General features: G+C 37.8%; 1 protein-coding gene across 5 annotated transcripts in view; it reads right to left on the bottom strand.

Moving 5' to 3' along the window:
- Positions 1 to 16,552, bottom strand: part of NRP1 (neuropilin 1) — a 182,763-nt gene that overhangs the window by 86,683 nt on the left and 79,528 nt on the right. For all 5 annotated transcript variants that reach the window (XM_027841559.1, XM_027841555.1, XM_027841557.1 and 2 more), the window contains exons 4-6: positions 13,859 to 14,086; positions 6,073 to 6,228; positions 2,177 to 2,343 (exon numbers count right to left, since the gene is read on the bottom strand). In XM_027841559.1, coding sequence (XP_027697360.1) covers positions 2,177 to 2,343; positions 6,073 to 6,228; positions 13,859 to 14,086 — 551 coding nt within the window. The remainder of the gene's footprint in view (positions 1 to 2,176; positions 2,344 to 6,072; positions 6,229 to 13,858; positions 14,087 to 16,552) is intronic.

Raw genomic sequence — 16,552 nt, 5'->3', positions numbered from 1 at the left:
CACACACACACACACACACATATATATATATTTATATATATATATGTATATGTACTACTGCAATTTCCAAACTCCTGCTAGGCCACTGTCCCTAAATCATTGAGTTCTTGCCTCATGCTAAGAAGTAGAATTTCATTAACATTCCAACATGCTCAGCACTGCAAAAAATGTATCCTGCCCTTCTGAGCTAGGGCTGTCAATCAGCCCTCAATTGTGTGTTGGTTTAGGGAGAAGAGCAAATTACCAAGGGCTACGTTGACACAGGCAACCCTATTTCAATTCTGTCTTAATCCTGAGCAGTATTCAACACTCTCAAGGTAACAGTAGTTTGTCTTTTCTCACTCCCAGAGTGATTTGGTAGACTTTTATTTAGAGGGCTAGTTGGAATTCAGTGAGCCATAATAGGCCATTTCACTTTAAGTGTATGTTAAGCTAATATTGACTTTTCCACTGTAAAACAAAATCTTTGTTATTTGTACTCAAAAGACTGAGAAAAAAAATCAATAGACATGGAAATTGAGGATTAATCATTCCAGCCTTTTCTTTCTTAGACCTCTGGGGAATTAGTCATCTTTATTTACCTAGCAAAGATGCAAGGTAGGTTCTGTCACTACAAAAAAAAGTCTGGATCGTCCAGCAAATATCTTTTGTATGATTTGCCTATTATGGATCCTGCAGGTCCAGATGTAACTGCTTCAGTTAGCTTTAGATCAAGAAGTCAGTTGAGCACATAGCTGGGGATGGGTCAGAGGTCTAGAACAGGTGGCGGGAGAATGAGCAAATTAGAATCCTAAAGGATGGAAAGAACCATGGGAATAGAAGACCAAAACAGGCTTTGGGAGGTACCAAGGGTGAAACCCTCTACTTTTAACCATTTCTAGGGTGGGGGTGGGAAAGAGGTGGAAGGATACTGTTTCCACAAGGACCTTGGGAGGTAGGTGGTACAAATGTTATTTCTCCCATTTTGGAGAAGAGGGAACTGGGCCCTATGATTTGTCCAGTCTCGCTTAGCCACTAGGTATCCCATCCGGAATATCAACAGAGGCTTTCCAAATCCAATCTAGTGTTCTTTCCACTGTGCCATATTTGCGTGGGTGAACCACGAAACCAAGGGTATCAAAACAAATAATAATTGTCATTTTTATGAGATGATAAGTTGCAGAGAGTTGCTGCCCTACATTGGAATAGGGAGTGTCCTCCTCCGGGAGCTCCTTATACTGGTGAAATCACAGGTCCAGTCTCTATCCTTACCCATTTATTCAGCACAATGGATAGAGGGATGAAATTGGAGTTAAGAAGACCTGGGTTCAAATCCTGCCTCAGACACTATCTCTGACCATGGACAAGTCACAATCTCTCTGTATGTTGGTTTCTTAGTCTGTAAAGTGAGGGGCTTAGAATTAATGACTTCTGAGGTCCCTTCCAGCTCCACATCTAGGATCTTATATCCCTTTAAAATTTACAAAGCACTTTACATAGGCATTTGAGCTTCCTAAGAGCCCTGGGAGGTAGGTTCTACAGGTATTATTATCCCCATTTTATAGCTGAGGAAACTGAGTGGGTAAAGGTCTTAAGTGCTATGGTCATACAACCAGTAATTTCTGGAGGTGGAAATCAAACCTAGGTTTATTTGACTCTGAGTTTCATACTGTATACACAATGCTAAATTATTTCTTGGTTAATTAATCTATTTTTGTGTGCTATTTAGGTCAGTGTGGAAAAACAAAATTTCTAATGTACCCCAAATTCTTTACACTTGGGAAACACTCCCAAGCAAACATAGGCAATGTAGGCCAAAAAATGAATTCCAAATCTCTTGAAAAACAGAAATATCTGCAGAAACAGCTTCCTTGTGGTGGAAACATTCCAGATCTACTGTAACCAATATAGCTCATTTGGATCCAAATCCTCTGAAAAGTGATTTCTTTTCAGTGGAGTAGCTAAATGTTAGTTGAATTGAACTCGGTTGAATTGAATTGAATAAATGAATTCACACGGTGTTTATTTTGTCTTCTCTTCACTCTGACTGTTAATACCAGAATAATTTGATTGTGTTTGTATATTTTGCATTTTTCTTTTCATTTAAAGACATAGAGCACAATGTTGATAGAGGCAGTATACTTTTCTAAGGTTCATGATCATCTTGGTAAATGTTTATCTGTCCTGGTCTCTTTACCTGAATCCACTCTCTATAGGAATCTTCTCCAGGAGTCCATCCATTCTCTGGGTAATTCAAGCGAGATCTTTCTGAAGACCAATTGGTGCTATACTGGGAAGAAACTGTGATTTGGTCTGAATGAATTTCTCCTGATTCCATGCCCAGTGGTTCCATACATGTGAAATCTGAATGGGGAAAAAATGGGTAGAACCTGTTAACATTTTCTATGGAGTCCATAAGTGATACTGAATGTGGTTGTTATCTTTTTTTTTTTAATGACTAAACTAAAATGTTAATTCTAATGCGTACTTAAAGTCCATAGAAACTTGAATTGACACAATAAGAGTAGTAAAAGAAGTAGAGCTTAGATTAGCATTATCGTTTGGGTTTCCATGACGATCCTTTTAAAACCAATGATAGGAAAAAATATTTTTGAACCAGTGATGAAACCTGCTATATATGGAACTTAAATTTACAGAAATGTTCTTTCATTTTTAGTAGCAAGTGAGGAATGCTTTGATCTATTTTACTAGCTGAATTTCTATATAAGTTCAATAGATAGGTACATTAAAAAGGTAAAGGCAATCTAATTTTCATAAATGCTATCTTGTTTTTCCACAGACACGCATGAAAATATGTGAAATGCTTCATATTTGCAGGTTTTCAATGGATCATTTCCTAACATTTTGCTTATAAATTTGGACAACAGTGAGGGAGACTGTGCAAAGAAACTAAAAGATTAACACTTCAACACTCCAAGAGACTTTCTATTGAAGGAACTTTGGCATTAATCATTTTTGTAAGTCAAGGGTTCCTTCTTAATATGACTCATTTATGTATATTATAAATTTAATACTTCATCTATCTGGTGGTCAGCTGTCTTGCCACCTTACACATAAGGAACACAATCAAGAAGGAGGAATTTGAAAAAATACTTCTGAGTAGCCAAAAGATGGGTTGCAAAGTCTGCGGATGCACTAACAGCTCATGAATTCATTGCTTATCTGAGAAATCCTGAAGTCTTCACTCAGAAACTGATTAGTCTTACACACAGATCTAGCAAACTTGGCTATGCTGTTTCTAAGATCCCAGAAGATTAAAAGTGGCAAGGTATGGGGGTTGATCTAGGCAGGTGTTTTGACAATGATGAGCAAAAACTCACAGAGTGATATTCGAGAGGAGAATAAAAAAAAAACCAAACAAACTCAACCCAATAAAAAGCAGACAAAGAATTGGAAAATGAAAACACTTGAGAGATAGTCACTGGAGGGGCTAAGAGACCTGTATATCTCAATAGGTCTGGATAGAGTCCCTGTATTACAGTATACTAGTGTTGGACACTAGACTTACATACAGAGCTGACCAGAGTTGAGGTATCAAAGGGCCTGCAGGCACTCCTAGTGCTGCCAAGACCAGATTAAAATGTAATTGGGAAATATTTAACAAAATCAATAAAAATACAATAAAACATAGATAACATCACATTTTAAAACTAAGTCATTATATGTGGCTGTAGAGGTCCTTAGGCATGGATTAATGGCCCTGGTTTCTATTTATTTGAAACCTCTGGCCTAGAACTTGCTCCAGAGACTTGCTCATAGTCAGTACTTGTATCCTGTCTAGGGTCACAGAATCAGAATGTGTTAGAGATGGGGCTTGAACTCAGGCCTTCTTGGACTCAAAGTACAGCTCTCAATTCATGATGCCATGCTACCTCTATCACATGATGCAGGTTCAAAAATGATTTTGTAGTCACTAAGGAGGGAGTACATTATATTTCATATGGTCTATTTAAGAAGGCAGGAATGGGAGGATTACATTTTAGAAGGATTTCCATCCAGAATGGTCAAAGATAAAAAAAAAGAGTATTTAAAGGGTAAACACTCAACCCAGAAGGATCATAAATTTAGTGCTAGAAAGGACTTTTGTTGTTGTTCAGTTGTTTTTCAGTCATGTATGACTCTTTGTGAACCCATTTGGGATTTTCTTGGGAAAGATGCTGGAGTTGTTTGCTCTTTCCTCCTCCAGCTCATTTTCCAGATGAGGAAACTGAGGCAAACAGAGTTAAGTGACTTGCCTAGGATCACACAGCTAATAAATGTTTGAGGATAAATTTGAACTCAGGTCTTCTTGACTCTATGCCTGGCACTCTATCCATTGTGCCACCTAGCTGCCCCAGAGAGGGCTTTTGAGGTCATTAAATCCAACCTCATTATTTTACAGATGAGGAAACCAAGTCCTAGAAAGGTTTAGTGACTTTCCCAAGGCCACAGAAATATGAAGTATTAAGTAGCAGAGCCAAAATGTGTATCCTCTGCTGGAGCATTCAAGGTAAATGAAGTTTTATTTTATTTCTAGTTTTCTTATGCTAGACTTCAACTATACACTCATTATAATTATTAATGTAAGAAAACAAATCAACTATGAGATCTTGAAATTTAATGTTTATTAACTTTACTTTTAATACTTTAAAAATTCTTTGTTTCTTGAGTTGAAAAAAGAGTCAGAATTGCAAATGACCCAAAGGGAACTGGAGAAAAGTATGGTGGGCTTAAGTTAGGTGAGGCATATTACCAACAATGACTTTTTAGTAAAAAGTATTATGAAAAATATCATCAGGGAAATGAATATTTGGGAAAGGATGTGGGCTGAGGATGTTGTTTGACTGACAAACAAAGTTCATGAAAGAAAGAGACCTAGCTTCCCAGCGTTTTGGATGGATTGTCTATGGAGGATTGATAGGAAATATATGGACAGGAATTACGAAGCAAGACAAGGCATGACTGGATTGCCATGGGCACCATTGCAGGGAATACCTAAATTGATGATACCATGGATCACTGAACTATCAAAGTCAAAAATCTTTAGTAAAAATGACACTGCCTGGAGGAAGCATGGGGTAGAAGATAGCGTGTTAGACCCAGGAGTCAGAAAGACATAGGTTCAAAGCCCACCTTTGACATACTAGCTGTGTGGCTCTAATTAAGTCCCTTATCCATAAAAGGAGAAGGATAATTCCTCTAGAACATACCTCATGGGGTTTCTGTGAAAGTCAAATAAAAATGTAAAGTATTTTATCAACCTCAAAGTACCATGTGAAATATTGACAATTATTATAAATAGGGTTGGTCCTATAGTTTCACAGAAGAATAGTAACACACAAAACAAGTCACTTTTAACAAAGAGTAGAAAGAACTCCTGAGCCAAATAGAGAACCAGTTGTGTTGTTTTTGCCCCCCTTATTTTAAGATATTAAAGGAGCTATAGTCCCTATGTGTCTGTAGGACTGGTTGTTGAGAAAACTTAAGTTGGAGAATAGAGAGTCTCTCTGTTATCCAAAGAACTTTTTATTGCAAACAAATGTACATTTATAGAGGGCTTAAAGAATGTTACAATAGAAATCAAAACATGTTCTAATTAGTCAGAGAAGAAAAAATGTATATGCTACCTTCACTATTTCCCACTGAATTAAATCCTAGCCTGTGTTCAGTGTGATTATAGTGTGGGTGGGTGGACTGAGCATGCATACATATTCATTCTTTCATTCTAAAATCAATGTTCAGACTTTTATGAACCACAAGCTATCATTTCTTCAAGGGCACGGGGGCACCCGGCTTGACTGTAATTCACTGGTCCAAGGCATTGTTTGTCATCTCTTCGTTTTTCTACATCATTTCCAGGCTGCACAATCAGCTCTCTTTCCCTTTACCATTTCATTAGGAAAATTCACAAAGCAGCATTTTCCTATTGATATTCAGAAAAGGTTAATTTTTTTTTCTTTAAAGAGAAAAGCAAACACCCAGCCCCCTTTATTTATATGACATTTCTTTAATGTTTCATGTGGCAGCAGGTGTGTGGGAAGGCATAGCAGAGCAAATTTTCCACTGGGCTTTAGAAGATGAATAAACACTGACCTTCTGAGACACTGCTGTGCAAGACGCTGTAGTTGGCAGAGAATCCTTCTTTCGCTATTGCGCTGTCAGTATAAAAAGCCAGCGACAGAATGCCGGTTGAGGAACGGATGCGGCCTGGTGTTTTCTGTCCACAGTAACGCCCGATATGAGGACCAACTAGAAAGAAAGAAAGGGAAAAAAATAAAACACAAAACAAAGCAGAGAATGTCAAAATATCTTTTCTCTTGCAGCAGATGAGAGAACAACACTTTGCAAAGATGAGTCCCAGCAGAACACAGAAGTGTTTTTCTAACCCAAATCATGCCTTCCCTAGTTAATTGGTTTGCAGTAAACATATTGGGCCAGGTTCGCAGGGAGGATTTAAAAGTGTGCTCTGAGGAGCAATGATGGGCAAAACCGCCTTCCCCAGTGAACAAGATTATTTTCGGAAGGAGAAATGAACGGCTTGGTTCAATTGCAAAGAATGAGACTTGGGCAGCCAAGTTGTACCTCAGCATTCATCTCAGGGCCCAAGCGGTATGCACAACTTGCCCCTGGAAGCATCAGGGAGATGCCTCAAGCTGTGCACAATCATCAAAACCTCCTCCAATCCCATCCAATGATTCCCTCTATCCTAACAAAGGAAAATGGAGAAAGCGTCGATATCTTCAGACCCCCTAATGGCTTCAAGGGGTTTGTTCAAGGTGTGGAAAACCTCAGCTTCTCTCCTTGCCCTATTCCTTCAGCAATCTTTTGTTCGGGAAAGCCTCACATGTACTTTGTAATGCGCCATTTACTCCTCAGTGGTTCATCTGGAGACAAGTTAATATTTGCAACTCTTTAACAACATATTTGGAGACTAAGAGACATCAGTAATGGAATCCAAATGACAACTGGATATTCATATTGAAAGGAATATTACTTTCTGTGGGATTCCTGCCTCAGTTCCCTTAGAGAACATCACCTAAAACTGCCTAGCTTATATGTATGTTTTAGGCAAATCAAATGATCAAGAAATAATGGCAAACATGAATTTCACTGTGTAGCCTAGGGCTGTGGGAAATGATGGGAGGTGGGCAAGAAACTATGTACAAACTTAAACCAGTGGTTAGGAGAGAGTCAAGTTGTTATTTAGTTTAAGTCAGCAATACCTTTATCCTGAAGTGCTTTTTGCCAATTTTGGCAAATGGTCATTTTGACAATGCTGAAGTACTCTGGGCTTGAAAAGCGAATAATTTCTTTGGGTAGGCCAGTAGCAGTACTAAAAATGACTTTCCTGTTTTCATGTCAGGAATTCTTAACCTAGGGTCCATAAACCATGAAGAAGTCCATGGGCTGATGTTAGGGTAATTTTCTCATGAGAGTTCTAGCTTCTCTCAGCAGAAGCTGAGGGTCACAACCTGTTGTGTGGCAGAAACAAGGAAGTCTCACAAGACCTCTCCTTTGCTGACACGCAGCTCCCACAGTTGGCTCGGCTCTCCTCTCATTGGGAGAAAAGTCCTACTCATACCCCTGACACGAGGGCTGCAGGTGTCCAGCAGACTTGGTGATTGGCTATCACGTGGAGATCATGCTTTGATCAGGTGTTACTAGGGATATAAAAGAAAGCTACTAGCACTTAATAAACGGAGCTTCTGCCATCTTGCTGTCTCCCGCCTCATCAATGCGCTTCCGGGTTAAGAGTATTGAGCTGGTCTCATGCTCACCACTGCAGCAGCTGAGTCAGACTGATTTCAGGGGGTCCATAATGTGGAAGTAATATCTTAATTTCAATACGTTTAGTTTTCTTTATAAACCTATATATTTATTTTATGTATTTAAAAACATTCTTCTGAGAAGTGAGTCATAGGCTTTACCAGACTTGCAAAGGGGGTTCCATGACACAAAAATAGGTTAAGAACCCCTGCTATAGGTTTCTGTTGTACGTCTAAAGGAAGCCCATCCATCAGTTGATTTTGGCTTACATGGACAATCTTGCATCACTTTTTTTTTTAATCTGGAAAATACACAGTTCCCTGTTATATAATCCAGGGATGTTGCCTTGTCTATGGTCACCTAGACTTTTCTATAAACTGGGTAGGCAAGTAGCTAAAAGATATTAGTTGGATGGAGCTCAGGGTACAAATGATGATAAAGTCCCTACCAACCATTCCTTATTGGCTGCTTCCATGGAGTTTGTACATGAGTAGGATTACCACTTCAGCATTTTTTCAACCATTTCACTCTGTTTTTCTGCTATTGCAGAACATATTAGCAGAACTTTACTACTTAAACTGGGTCTACTCAGGCATATCAGTTAGAAAAACAAAATGAAATAAAACTGGGCTGAAATCAATCAAATAATCCATTGTATATATGGAATGTGTATGTTTAAAGCAACCAGTAGAGCTAAGTGATGGTTATGACCAAATTAAACTCTTTCCTTTCCACCCTCCTATCCATTTTATAATTACAACCTAATCAAAAGGAAGGCAAAATAAAATTTAAAATTTAAAATAATTTGCTTGGACAACTCAAAGGCATTATGCTGCAAACATTGGAAGGAAGTGTTACCCTATTTTATACATTTAAAAATGTTATTCCAAGAAGGGGTCCATAGGTTTCACCAGACTGCCAAAGGGGTCTTTAACACATTGAAATGGTAAAAATTTCTTTTATAAAACATGAAACAAACACTACTTCAGTCCTCCCCTCCTTCCCCTTTTTCTGTTGTGCATCTATTAAGATTTTTTTTTTCATTTCAGTTGAATTCAACAAACATTAGTTAAATATCTACAAGGTACTATGCTAGGCTGGGGATTTAAAAAAGTAAACAATAAGATAAAACAAAACATTGCTTGTCCTCAGGAAGCTTACTAACTCTAGACCTTTTCTTGGAAAAGATGCTGGAGTTGTTTGCCATTTCCTTCTCCAGCTCATTTTCCAGATGAGGAAACTGAGGCAAACAGGATTAAGTGATTTGCCAAGGGTTGAAATCAGATCTTCCTGACTCCACACCTGGTGCCCTATGCTGTGACTTCATCTGTGTGGGAGTCAGCACCTAAAAGTAGGCAACTAAGAGCTGCCTGGGGGTACTAAGCAATCAATTGGCTTGTCCATGATCACACAGCTAATGAAGGGCAATTTTTTGAACCCAAGATTTCTTGATGCTAAGACTGGTCCTCTCTCCACTACACTAGTCTGACACTTGTTCCTTTATCAGACATCTATAAATGTGGCTTGCTCAGGCCATAAACTAGATCGTTTCCAGGAAAAGTGTCCAAATAACTATTAATCCTTCTCTTGTCTAATTTATGAAATGGATGGCTTTCTCATTTTTCCTTTATCTTTCACATACTCTTATCCTGGCTTCATTATTCCCTCCTACCATTAAATATATTATTTCTCTATGTGGGGAAATATCTGTGGATGGTTCTGCTCCTTTGGACAATGGCCTCTGCTCGCTATAATCACTGGTTTTACCAAGAATTACGAGTGACAAAGGGAAGCTGTGGCCTTTTTATTAGGGCAATTTAGTCCCATCCCTTCCTCCTTCCCCCACCCCCACTATTACCCAGTTCCTTAGGGGGAAAGAAACCTTTGAAATAGCAAACAGAAGAGAACTTTGTTTACTACAGACTCATAATTTAGGGAGTCTCCATGACTCACTGGCTTATAATTTTTAAGACATGCTTGGTAATTCTCCACTCTATCTTTTAGAATATTGCCCCCGGATAGCATTGTGCCACTCTCTTTAGTAGCCCTCAAGATAGCGGAGCAAAAAAGGCTTTTTTGAGTGTACTACAAAGAAGTATTGAATTTTCCTGTACAACAGTGAGACCTTCGCCTAGCAAAGTAATGCAATATTGATCTGTGTGTGGCGGGAGTGGGGAGAGGGAGGAGGACTTTTAGTCTTCTTGTGTATGTGACCAGTTGTATATTCAGATGCTCAGAGCTGTTGGATTTTCTTTTTTGCTCACCTCAACTTTTGAGATAGCAACAAATTAGCAAAGTGTAGAATGATGTCATAAGTAATACATTTTTTCTGGTTGTGATATTCTAAAAACAGTGGAGTTGCGATTAAAGGAAAAAGAAATTGTGCTTCCAACTTTGTGATTACAAGGATACAAGAATAATGCAATTGTACCGAGAAAATTGTGCATGGCATACTGGTAATTGGAGGGAAGTCATTAGATTAAAATGGCAGTATCTTATCAGTAAGAAAGAGTATATCTCTCTGACTTCCTAATGATACCTACTATTGATTACTATGCTTATTCATACCATTCTCTGTTTCTTCTTCATTTCCCCATTTATTATAATTCTGCCTTAATTTTCTTATACTGTGTAAGACTTTATTCATCTTTTCAAAAATGATAATCAACTTTAATAAAGTACTTTGGATAAAGAAATACATATCTTTTAAAATTACAATATATGCTATGTGTAACTCTTCATGAGTTAACTAACATGCATTTTATTAGAGAATTTCTGAAGTACAAAGAATATTTCAGGGAGTACCTAAAATGATTTCCACACCTCCTCCCCTCCCAGAAGGTCCAGGATTATAGCTATCCTAGTAGTTTCAGGAGCTTAGATTTAATACCAAACTATATATACATAGATTCTATTCAGAGACCACATTACCAGAATCCATTATTAAAACATGTTTGTAATCACTAGAAAGTAGATAACAGCCAAAGATTTAAAACAACAATAATAATGCAGCAACAAAAAACAACATACATACAATACAAATTGATGGTTAACTTTATCTCTACTTATGTCAACAACTGAAACTAAGCATTAATTTTTGGTTCCATAATTTGGTGCAAATGCTTGTGGTATTGACCAGGGTAGCAATAACCCATGGCTCTCAAACCATGTGTAAACTTCCTTAAATTACTTCTGAGCTTCTACTTGAGAATCTATAGCACTTGGGAAAAGTGGTAGATGAAGATGAAGAATTCATCATGTGCATGCTTCATATTCTAAGTTTTTAAGTAAACTGCTTTTCTTCAAAGCCAATGTAAATCAATGGGTCGCTTTCAATTACTTGGCCATTTAATTCAATGTTTATGATAAAATGCATCACAAAATCGTTCAATAGCTAAAAGCCTTCAGTGCCTTCTGCTTGTTGTTTTTGGAAAGGATTTCAAAGATTCATCACCATTTTACTGGCAGAGGAATTGTATGCTTTGAAATGCTATGACAAAAATGTCTCTAGTGCCATCGAAAAGCCCAGGAGAATCTAGTCTCTCTTTTGGGCCAAAAATTAGCGAGACGTTTTGCTGGAGCAGGCTAGACAAGGTCAGCTAAATATTAACAAATACATAAACACATTTATCATATTCCACCAGCCAGCGTACTCTGGGAATAAGTCAGACTTGCCAGACTTTTAAAGCATGGGTGAATAGCATGGCTGATAAGTTGTATGGTTAATTGTTCCTCATTTCGGCTCAGTGATTTTCTAGAACCAGAAAATTACTACTTTGAAAAACCCTTGACACTAATAACAATGTACTCCATTCTGAAAGTGTTCTAAATATGTTGGTTGATTGGACCTTCTTTTCACATGTCAGTTTAAATGAAAGTTCTAGAGGGGAAGGTTGAAAATTTGGGTTGTGGGTAAATAAACCCACTATTAAATGTTCCAGCTATTGTTATAATGTTGTTATCACATTGTTATAAGACTGTTTTCCTAACTGATGGATTGAATGCTGGGTAGTCAGCCCACTGTTTTGGCAATCTCATTACTTAATGAATGAGTTTCAGTAAGATCATCATAACCCTATTTGTATGATAAAAACCCTAAGGAGGGATTTAATGTTAACTTACCCATTTCATCTAATGACAATATAAGCTTTCACTAAATCTAATTTTCTCCCTAATTGTTTATACATTAAGAAACTTATCAAAGTTGAACAGTAACCAACACAAATGATATTAATAGCAAGAAAAGGAACATGCAAACTCTGTCATAATTTTGTCCATTATTCACTTACAAAGTGAATTGAAATAATCCTTTATTTAGCTGTAGTTGCTACCTGTAAGTATGGTAAAAAGGCATCAGAAACAAGAAGCTTAGATTATATGATTTCTAAGATTCCTACCAGCTGCAAAAAAAAAAATCACAGTATTCTTGGAAATAGTTGGTCGAACATGGCCTATTCTCTGATTCTTAAGAACCGCCAAGTCACCCCATTTGGATTCATGACCTGTACTTTCTCCAGGGAAATATGGATGTTAAGCCAGACTAAACACACCACTGTCGAAGCAGCTGAAACAAATTATTTGATATAATCTTCCTTGGCCAGAATTGGGGGGGGGTGCGGTTTAGCCATTTATCTTCAAATTCTCAAAGATTAGAATGGAAAATGTTAATTTGGAAGATAAAGAAAATCATTGTATTTCATATGTGGGTATCTGGTGACTCTTTCAGAAGAAGGTCAGGAGAGCTTAGCCCCGACAAGCAACAGTTTCCCGATGCCTGAAGTTTGGAGCTCCTAAGGTAAAGGGGATGCCCCAAATCAGAGGTTCTTATCCTTTCTTTAAACTTGAAAATTTTGAAATTTTCTACCGCATTAAGTCTGGGAGACAATATCACCTTTAAAAAGATCATGTGTGGTTGGTTGGTCATTTGACAGTGGGTGTAGGAGTGGGTGGGTGGGGTTGGGGGGATGGTTTTATGAGCTCAAGAACTCTAGGTCCTTGTTTCAATTTTGCCAGTAACGTGTTTTGTGACCTCAAACAAAGCATCTAATCTCACTAGGCATCTCTTTTATTCATTCAATGAGGGGGTTGGCTCAGATCGGTCCCAAGCTTCCTTCACACAGCCTAAATCTGTTATTCTATAATGGATCTCTTTTTTAAGATAACTCCAAAATACCAAATGACAGCTTGTATCTTGTGACATTTGAAAAAGGAATCTTTGGGAAGTCAATGATAAAAAGAAAGGTCCCGTATTACACCTAAATATTTGTAGTAGCAATTTTTGTAATAGTCAAGAAATGGGAACAAAGTAGATGCTTACAGACTGAGGAATGGCTAAATGAGTTGTGGCACATGAAGGTAATGGAATCTTATTCTGCTATGAGGAAGGATGAATTCAGAGAAGCATGGGAAGACAAACCGACTGATGCAGAATGAATTAAACAGAATCGGGATAAAATGATATATGGCAGCAGTCACCAAGCTATAGCCCGAGGGATAAATAAATGCAGCTGCCTCTTATTTGTACAGCCCAAGCTAAGAATGGTTTTTCACATTTAAAATACAATAAAACTTTATTTTAAAATGTAAAAACCATTCTTACCTCAGGCTGTCCAAAAGACCATAGAAGCTGTACAAAAAAAAGTCAGCAGACTTTAGTTGGTTGACCCTTGATATATAATAATAAAGTAAATGGGGAAACAAAAGCCAGCAACAACAACACAATTGAAACAGAATACTGCAAAATTATAATAACCAAGCTTGGCTCCAAAGAAGAGAAATGAGTAGGCATGCCCTTCTGTTTCTTTGCAGAGGCAAGTGATTATGGGTGAGGAACACTAAATACAATGTCACTTATATAAGTCAGAACATAATGACTTTTTCCATATGTTAGTAAGTTTTGCTGACCTTTTTTCTCCCTCATTTTTATTCTATGTTATAAGGGGTTGCCCTTTGGAAGAGAAAGAAGAAAGTATTGCATTAGGAAGTATAGGAAATAGAAAAAAAGGATTAAATATATTTCAAAAATGAAAAAAAAAATTTGAAAGAAAAAATAATCTATTACCCTCTGCCCAGGCCCTCCCTTCTCTGGGATGCTGTTTATTCTTGTTCTTACCATCAGGGAATCCATCCCAAATTTCTAGTCGGTCATATCGACAGAACATCCCCCCTGGAGGATTAGTGTCAGGCTCAAGGTCAAAGCTTTCAAATTCCAAGATAATCTCTGACATCTTTGGTGCAAAGATAATGTAAGTGCATTCAAGGCTGTTGGGATACTTTTCAGGGAATCCAGGGGACTTTATCACTCCAGTAGATGAAGTATAGTTTCGGGAACATTCAGGACCTATACAGGCAAAAACAAAACAAATGAAGAGAAAGAAATGAAGTCCTAATAAGACAATAATTTATGAAAGAACCTACTATACTAGGATTCACTGTTTTAATCACTGATTCACTCAGCCCTTTCCTATTATTGATAGGTATGAAAATCATTGTGTTCAGCCCAGTTTTCCATTTGTGTGGATAAATTTGAAAACTTCCTATGCCTTGGGAGAAAAAAAAATGACAACTATAAAATCATGTGGGAACAATGAATGAGTAAGCTGCAGAAATCTCGACAGAGCCCTAGAGAAATAATTATAGCCCCTTCAAGCTTAAATCTTTAAATCTTAAGGTTGACAGCCATTTATTGGTGAAATAGAACATTTATAAAAGTGGGTGAGTGAATTCAGTAGAGGGAGTGCTGGTTTCAGATTCCTACACTGGTGACTGAGTAACTCTGCCAGATGTGACCTATGCCTCTTTGACAAACTAAATGTGAAAGGTAATTCGTACATGTACCCAGGGTGAGTGACTCATTCTGAGTGGTGTTGACACAGGTGTGCCAGTAAAGTGTGGCTGTTAGTGAAGGCATGATAAACTGTGATTACAGGCAATGTTGCTGAAGTCACCTAATATCAATGTTGACATACTAACCTTCCCGAAAGTATCAGTTCTAGTATATTCTGCTGTTCCAAAAAATGGTTGTTTATGGTGAGAAAGTTGGTGATGAGGGAAAAAAATACCTACAACATTTAGTTGGGCCTGACTGCTCAAACCATTTCAACTTTACAAGTTGTCATGGTTTAATATTTCAAGCATTGGTCAAGGACAGTACCAGAAAGCTAGTATTATCGTTGTGTGGTGACAATGGTAATGATTAACATAATAATGATGATCACAGGTTCCTTCTCTTAAGGAAAAGACTTTGGAGGTCAAATAGTCAATCCCTTCATTTTACAGAAGAGGAAACTGAGGGTTAAGGTAGGTTAAGTGATTTGTCTTAGGTCATAAGGTCAGTGATAGAGTTAGGATTTGAACTGAGGTCCTTAGTCCAAATCCAAGGGCTCTTTTCACCGCAACACATGGCCCTACCTAGGGTGCTTCCACCATCTGATTAATTCATTCGTGCTCTATCCACAAAGAGGAGAGAGCTACCTGAATACTTGAAAAATGTACCTATCTAAATGGCCATGTGAGGATGCATGCTTTTCCATGTGTTTTTCCTCCATCACACACTTCAAAGGATTCATTTTAAGAATCCCTATGTGCATATGACATGCTAGGACTGTCTTAATATTATAAAACAAATTTTGTGGTGCTGAGCTCCATAATTCACCCTACATGCATGTGAAATGCCAGGATCATTTTAATATTATGAGAACAAATTTTTGGGGAGCTCAGCTTCATATTTCATTTTTTGGGACAGAGAGATGTAGAAGTTTATCCATTAATATCTCCCTGAGCAAGTTCTAGAGATAACACTTAAAAAAAGTAGTTTGAGGAAAATATTCTTGACTAGATAGTCTTCAAAACAAATTGCCAAGAAATCAAAAGGTAACTTATTAGTCATCAGGACAAGTTAATTTTATTTCCATTTAATTCTATTAAACAAAAGTTCATAAAGCTCCTACTGTATATAAGACACCATATGATGTAAACCCTGTTTTCAAGATAAAGAACGATAGGTACGCAGATTACTGGGATACAAGAGAGAGTGAAATTGGTACAAAGAAGAGATTCAGGTAAACGCACAAAAAGTAGGGCAGCTAGGTGGCATAGTGGCTAGAGTGCTGGGCCTGCAGTCAGGAAGACTCATTTTCCTGAGTTCAAATCTGGCCTCAGACACTTACAGGCTGTGTGACCCTGGACAATTAATTAATTAATTAATTACGTGAGCCTGGGCCACATAATTCTGCTTGCCTTAATTTCCTCATCCGTAAAATGAACTGGAGAAGGAAGTGGCAAACTACTCTAGTATCTTTGCCAAGAAAACCCCAAATGGGGTCACGAAGAGTAGACATGATTGAACAACAACAAATGCACAAAAAACTTGAGTAGAGAAAGTTCACTTTCAGTTGTTGGGGAGAATTTAGTGAGGAGGCCACTAAGCTGAGCCTGGAAAGAAGGGAGAAACCTCATCAGCTGGAGATAAGGAATGGGGAGGGATCTCTCTGAAGCATGAGAGATAATGGAAGTAAACTTAGAGGAAAGAGTGACAATAGGGGACAGAGAATAGCCCCATTTGGCTGTGAACTAGAGTACTTTGTTGTTCAGTTGTTTCAGTCATGTAGACTCTTTGTGACACAATTTGTGTACACAATTGGTTAAACTGAATTTAATTGGAGAGTTTGAGATGGGGTTGTTTTTATCCCTGTGTATTGCATTATTTTGGCTAAACTTCAGCACAGATAACATTTGGAAGTCCTTTTGAAAGGGCTGATTTCCTTCCTTCCTTCCTTCCTTCCTTCCTTCCTTCCTTCCTTCCTTC

The sequence above is a fragment of the Vombatus ursinus genome, unplaced genomic scaffold, assembly GCF_900497805.2.
Source record: "Vombatus ursinus unplaced genomic scaffold, bare-nosed wombat genome assembly UNPS02014861.1, whole genome shotgun sequence".
In the NCBI taxonomy this organism is placed as follows: domain Eukaryota; kingdom Metazoa; phylum Chordata; class Mammalia; order Diprotodontia; family Vombatidae; genus Vombatus; species Vombatus ursinus.
Note: the sequence above shows the minus strand (reverse complement) of the source record. Positions and strands in the feature narration are given on the sequence as shown.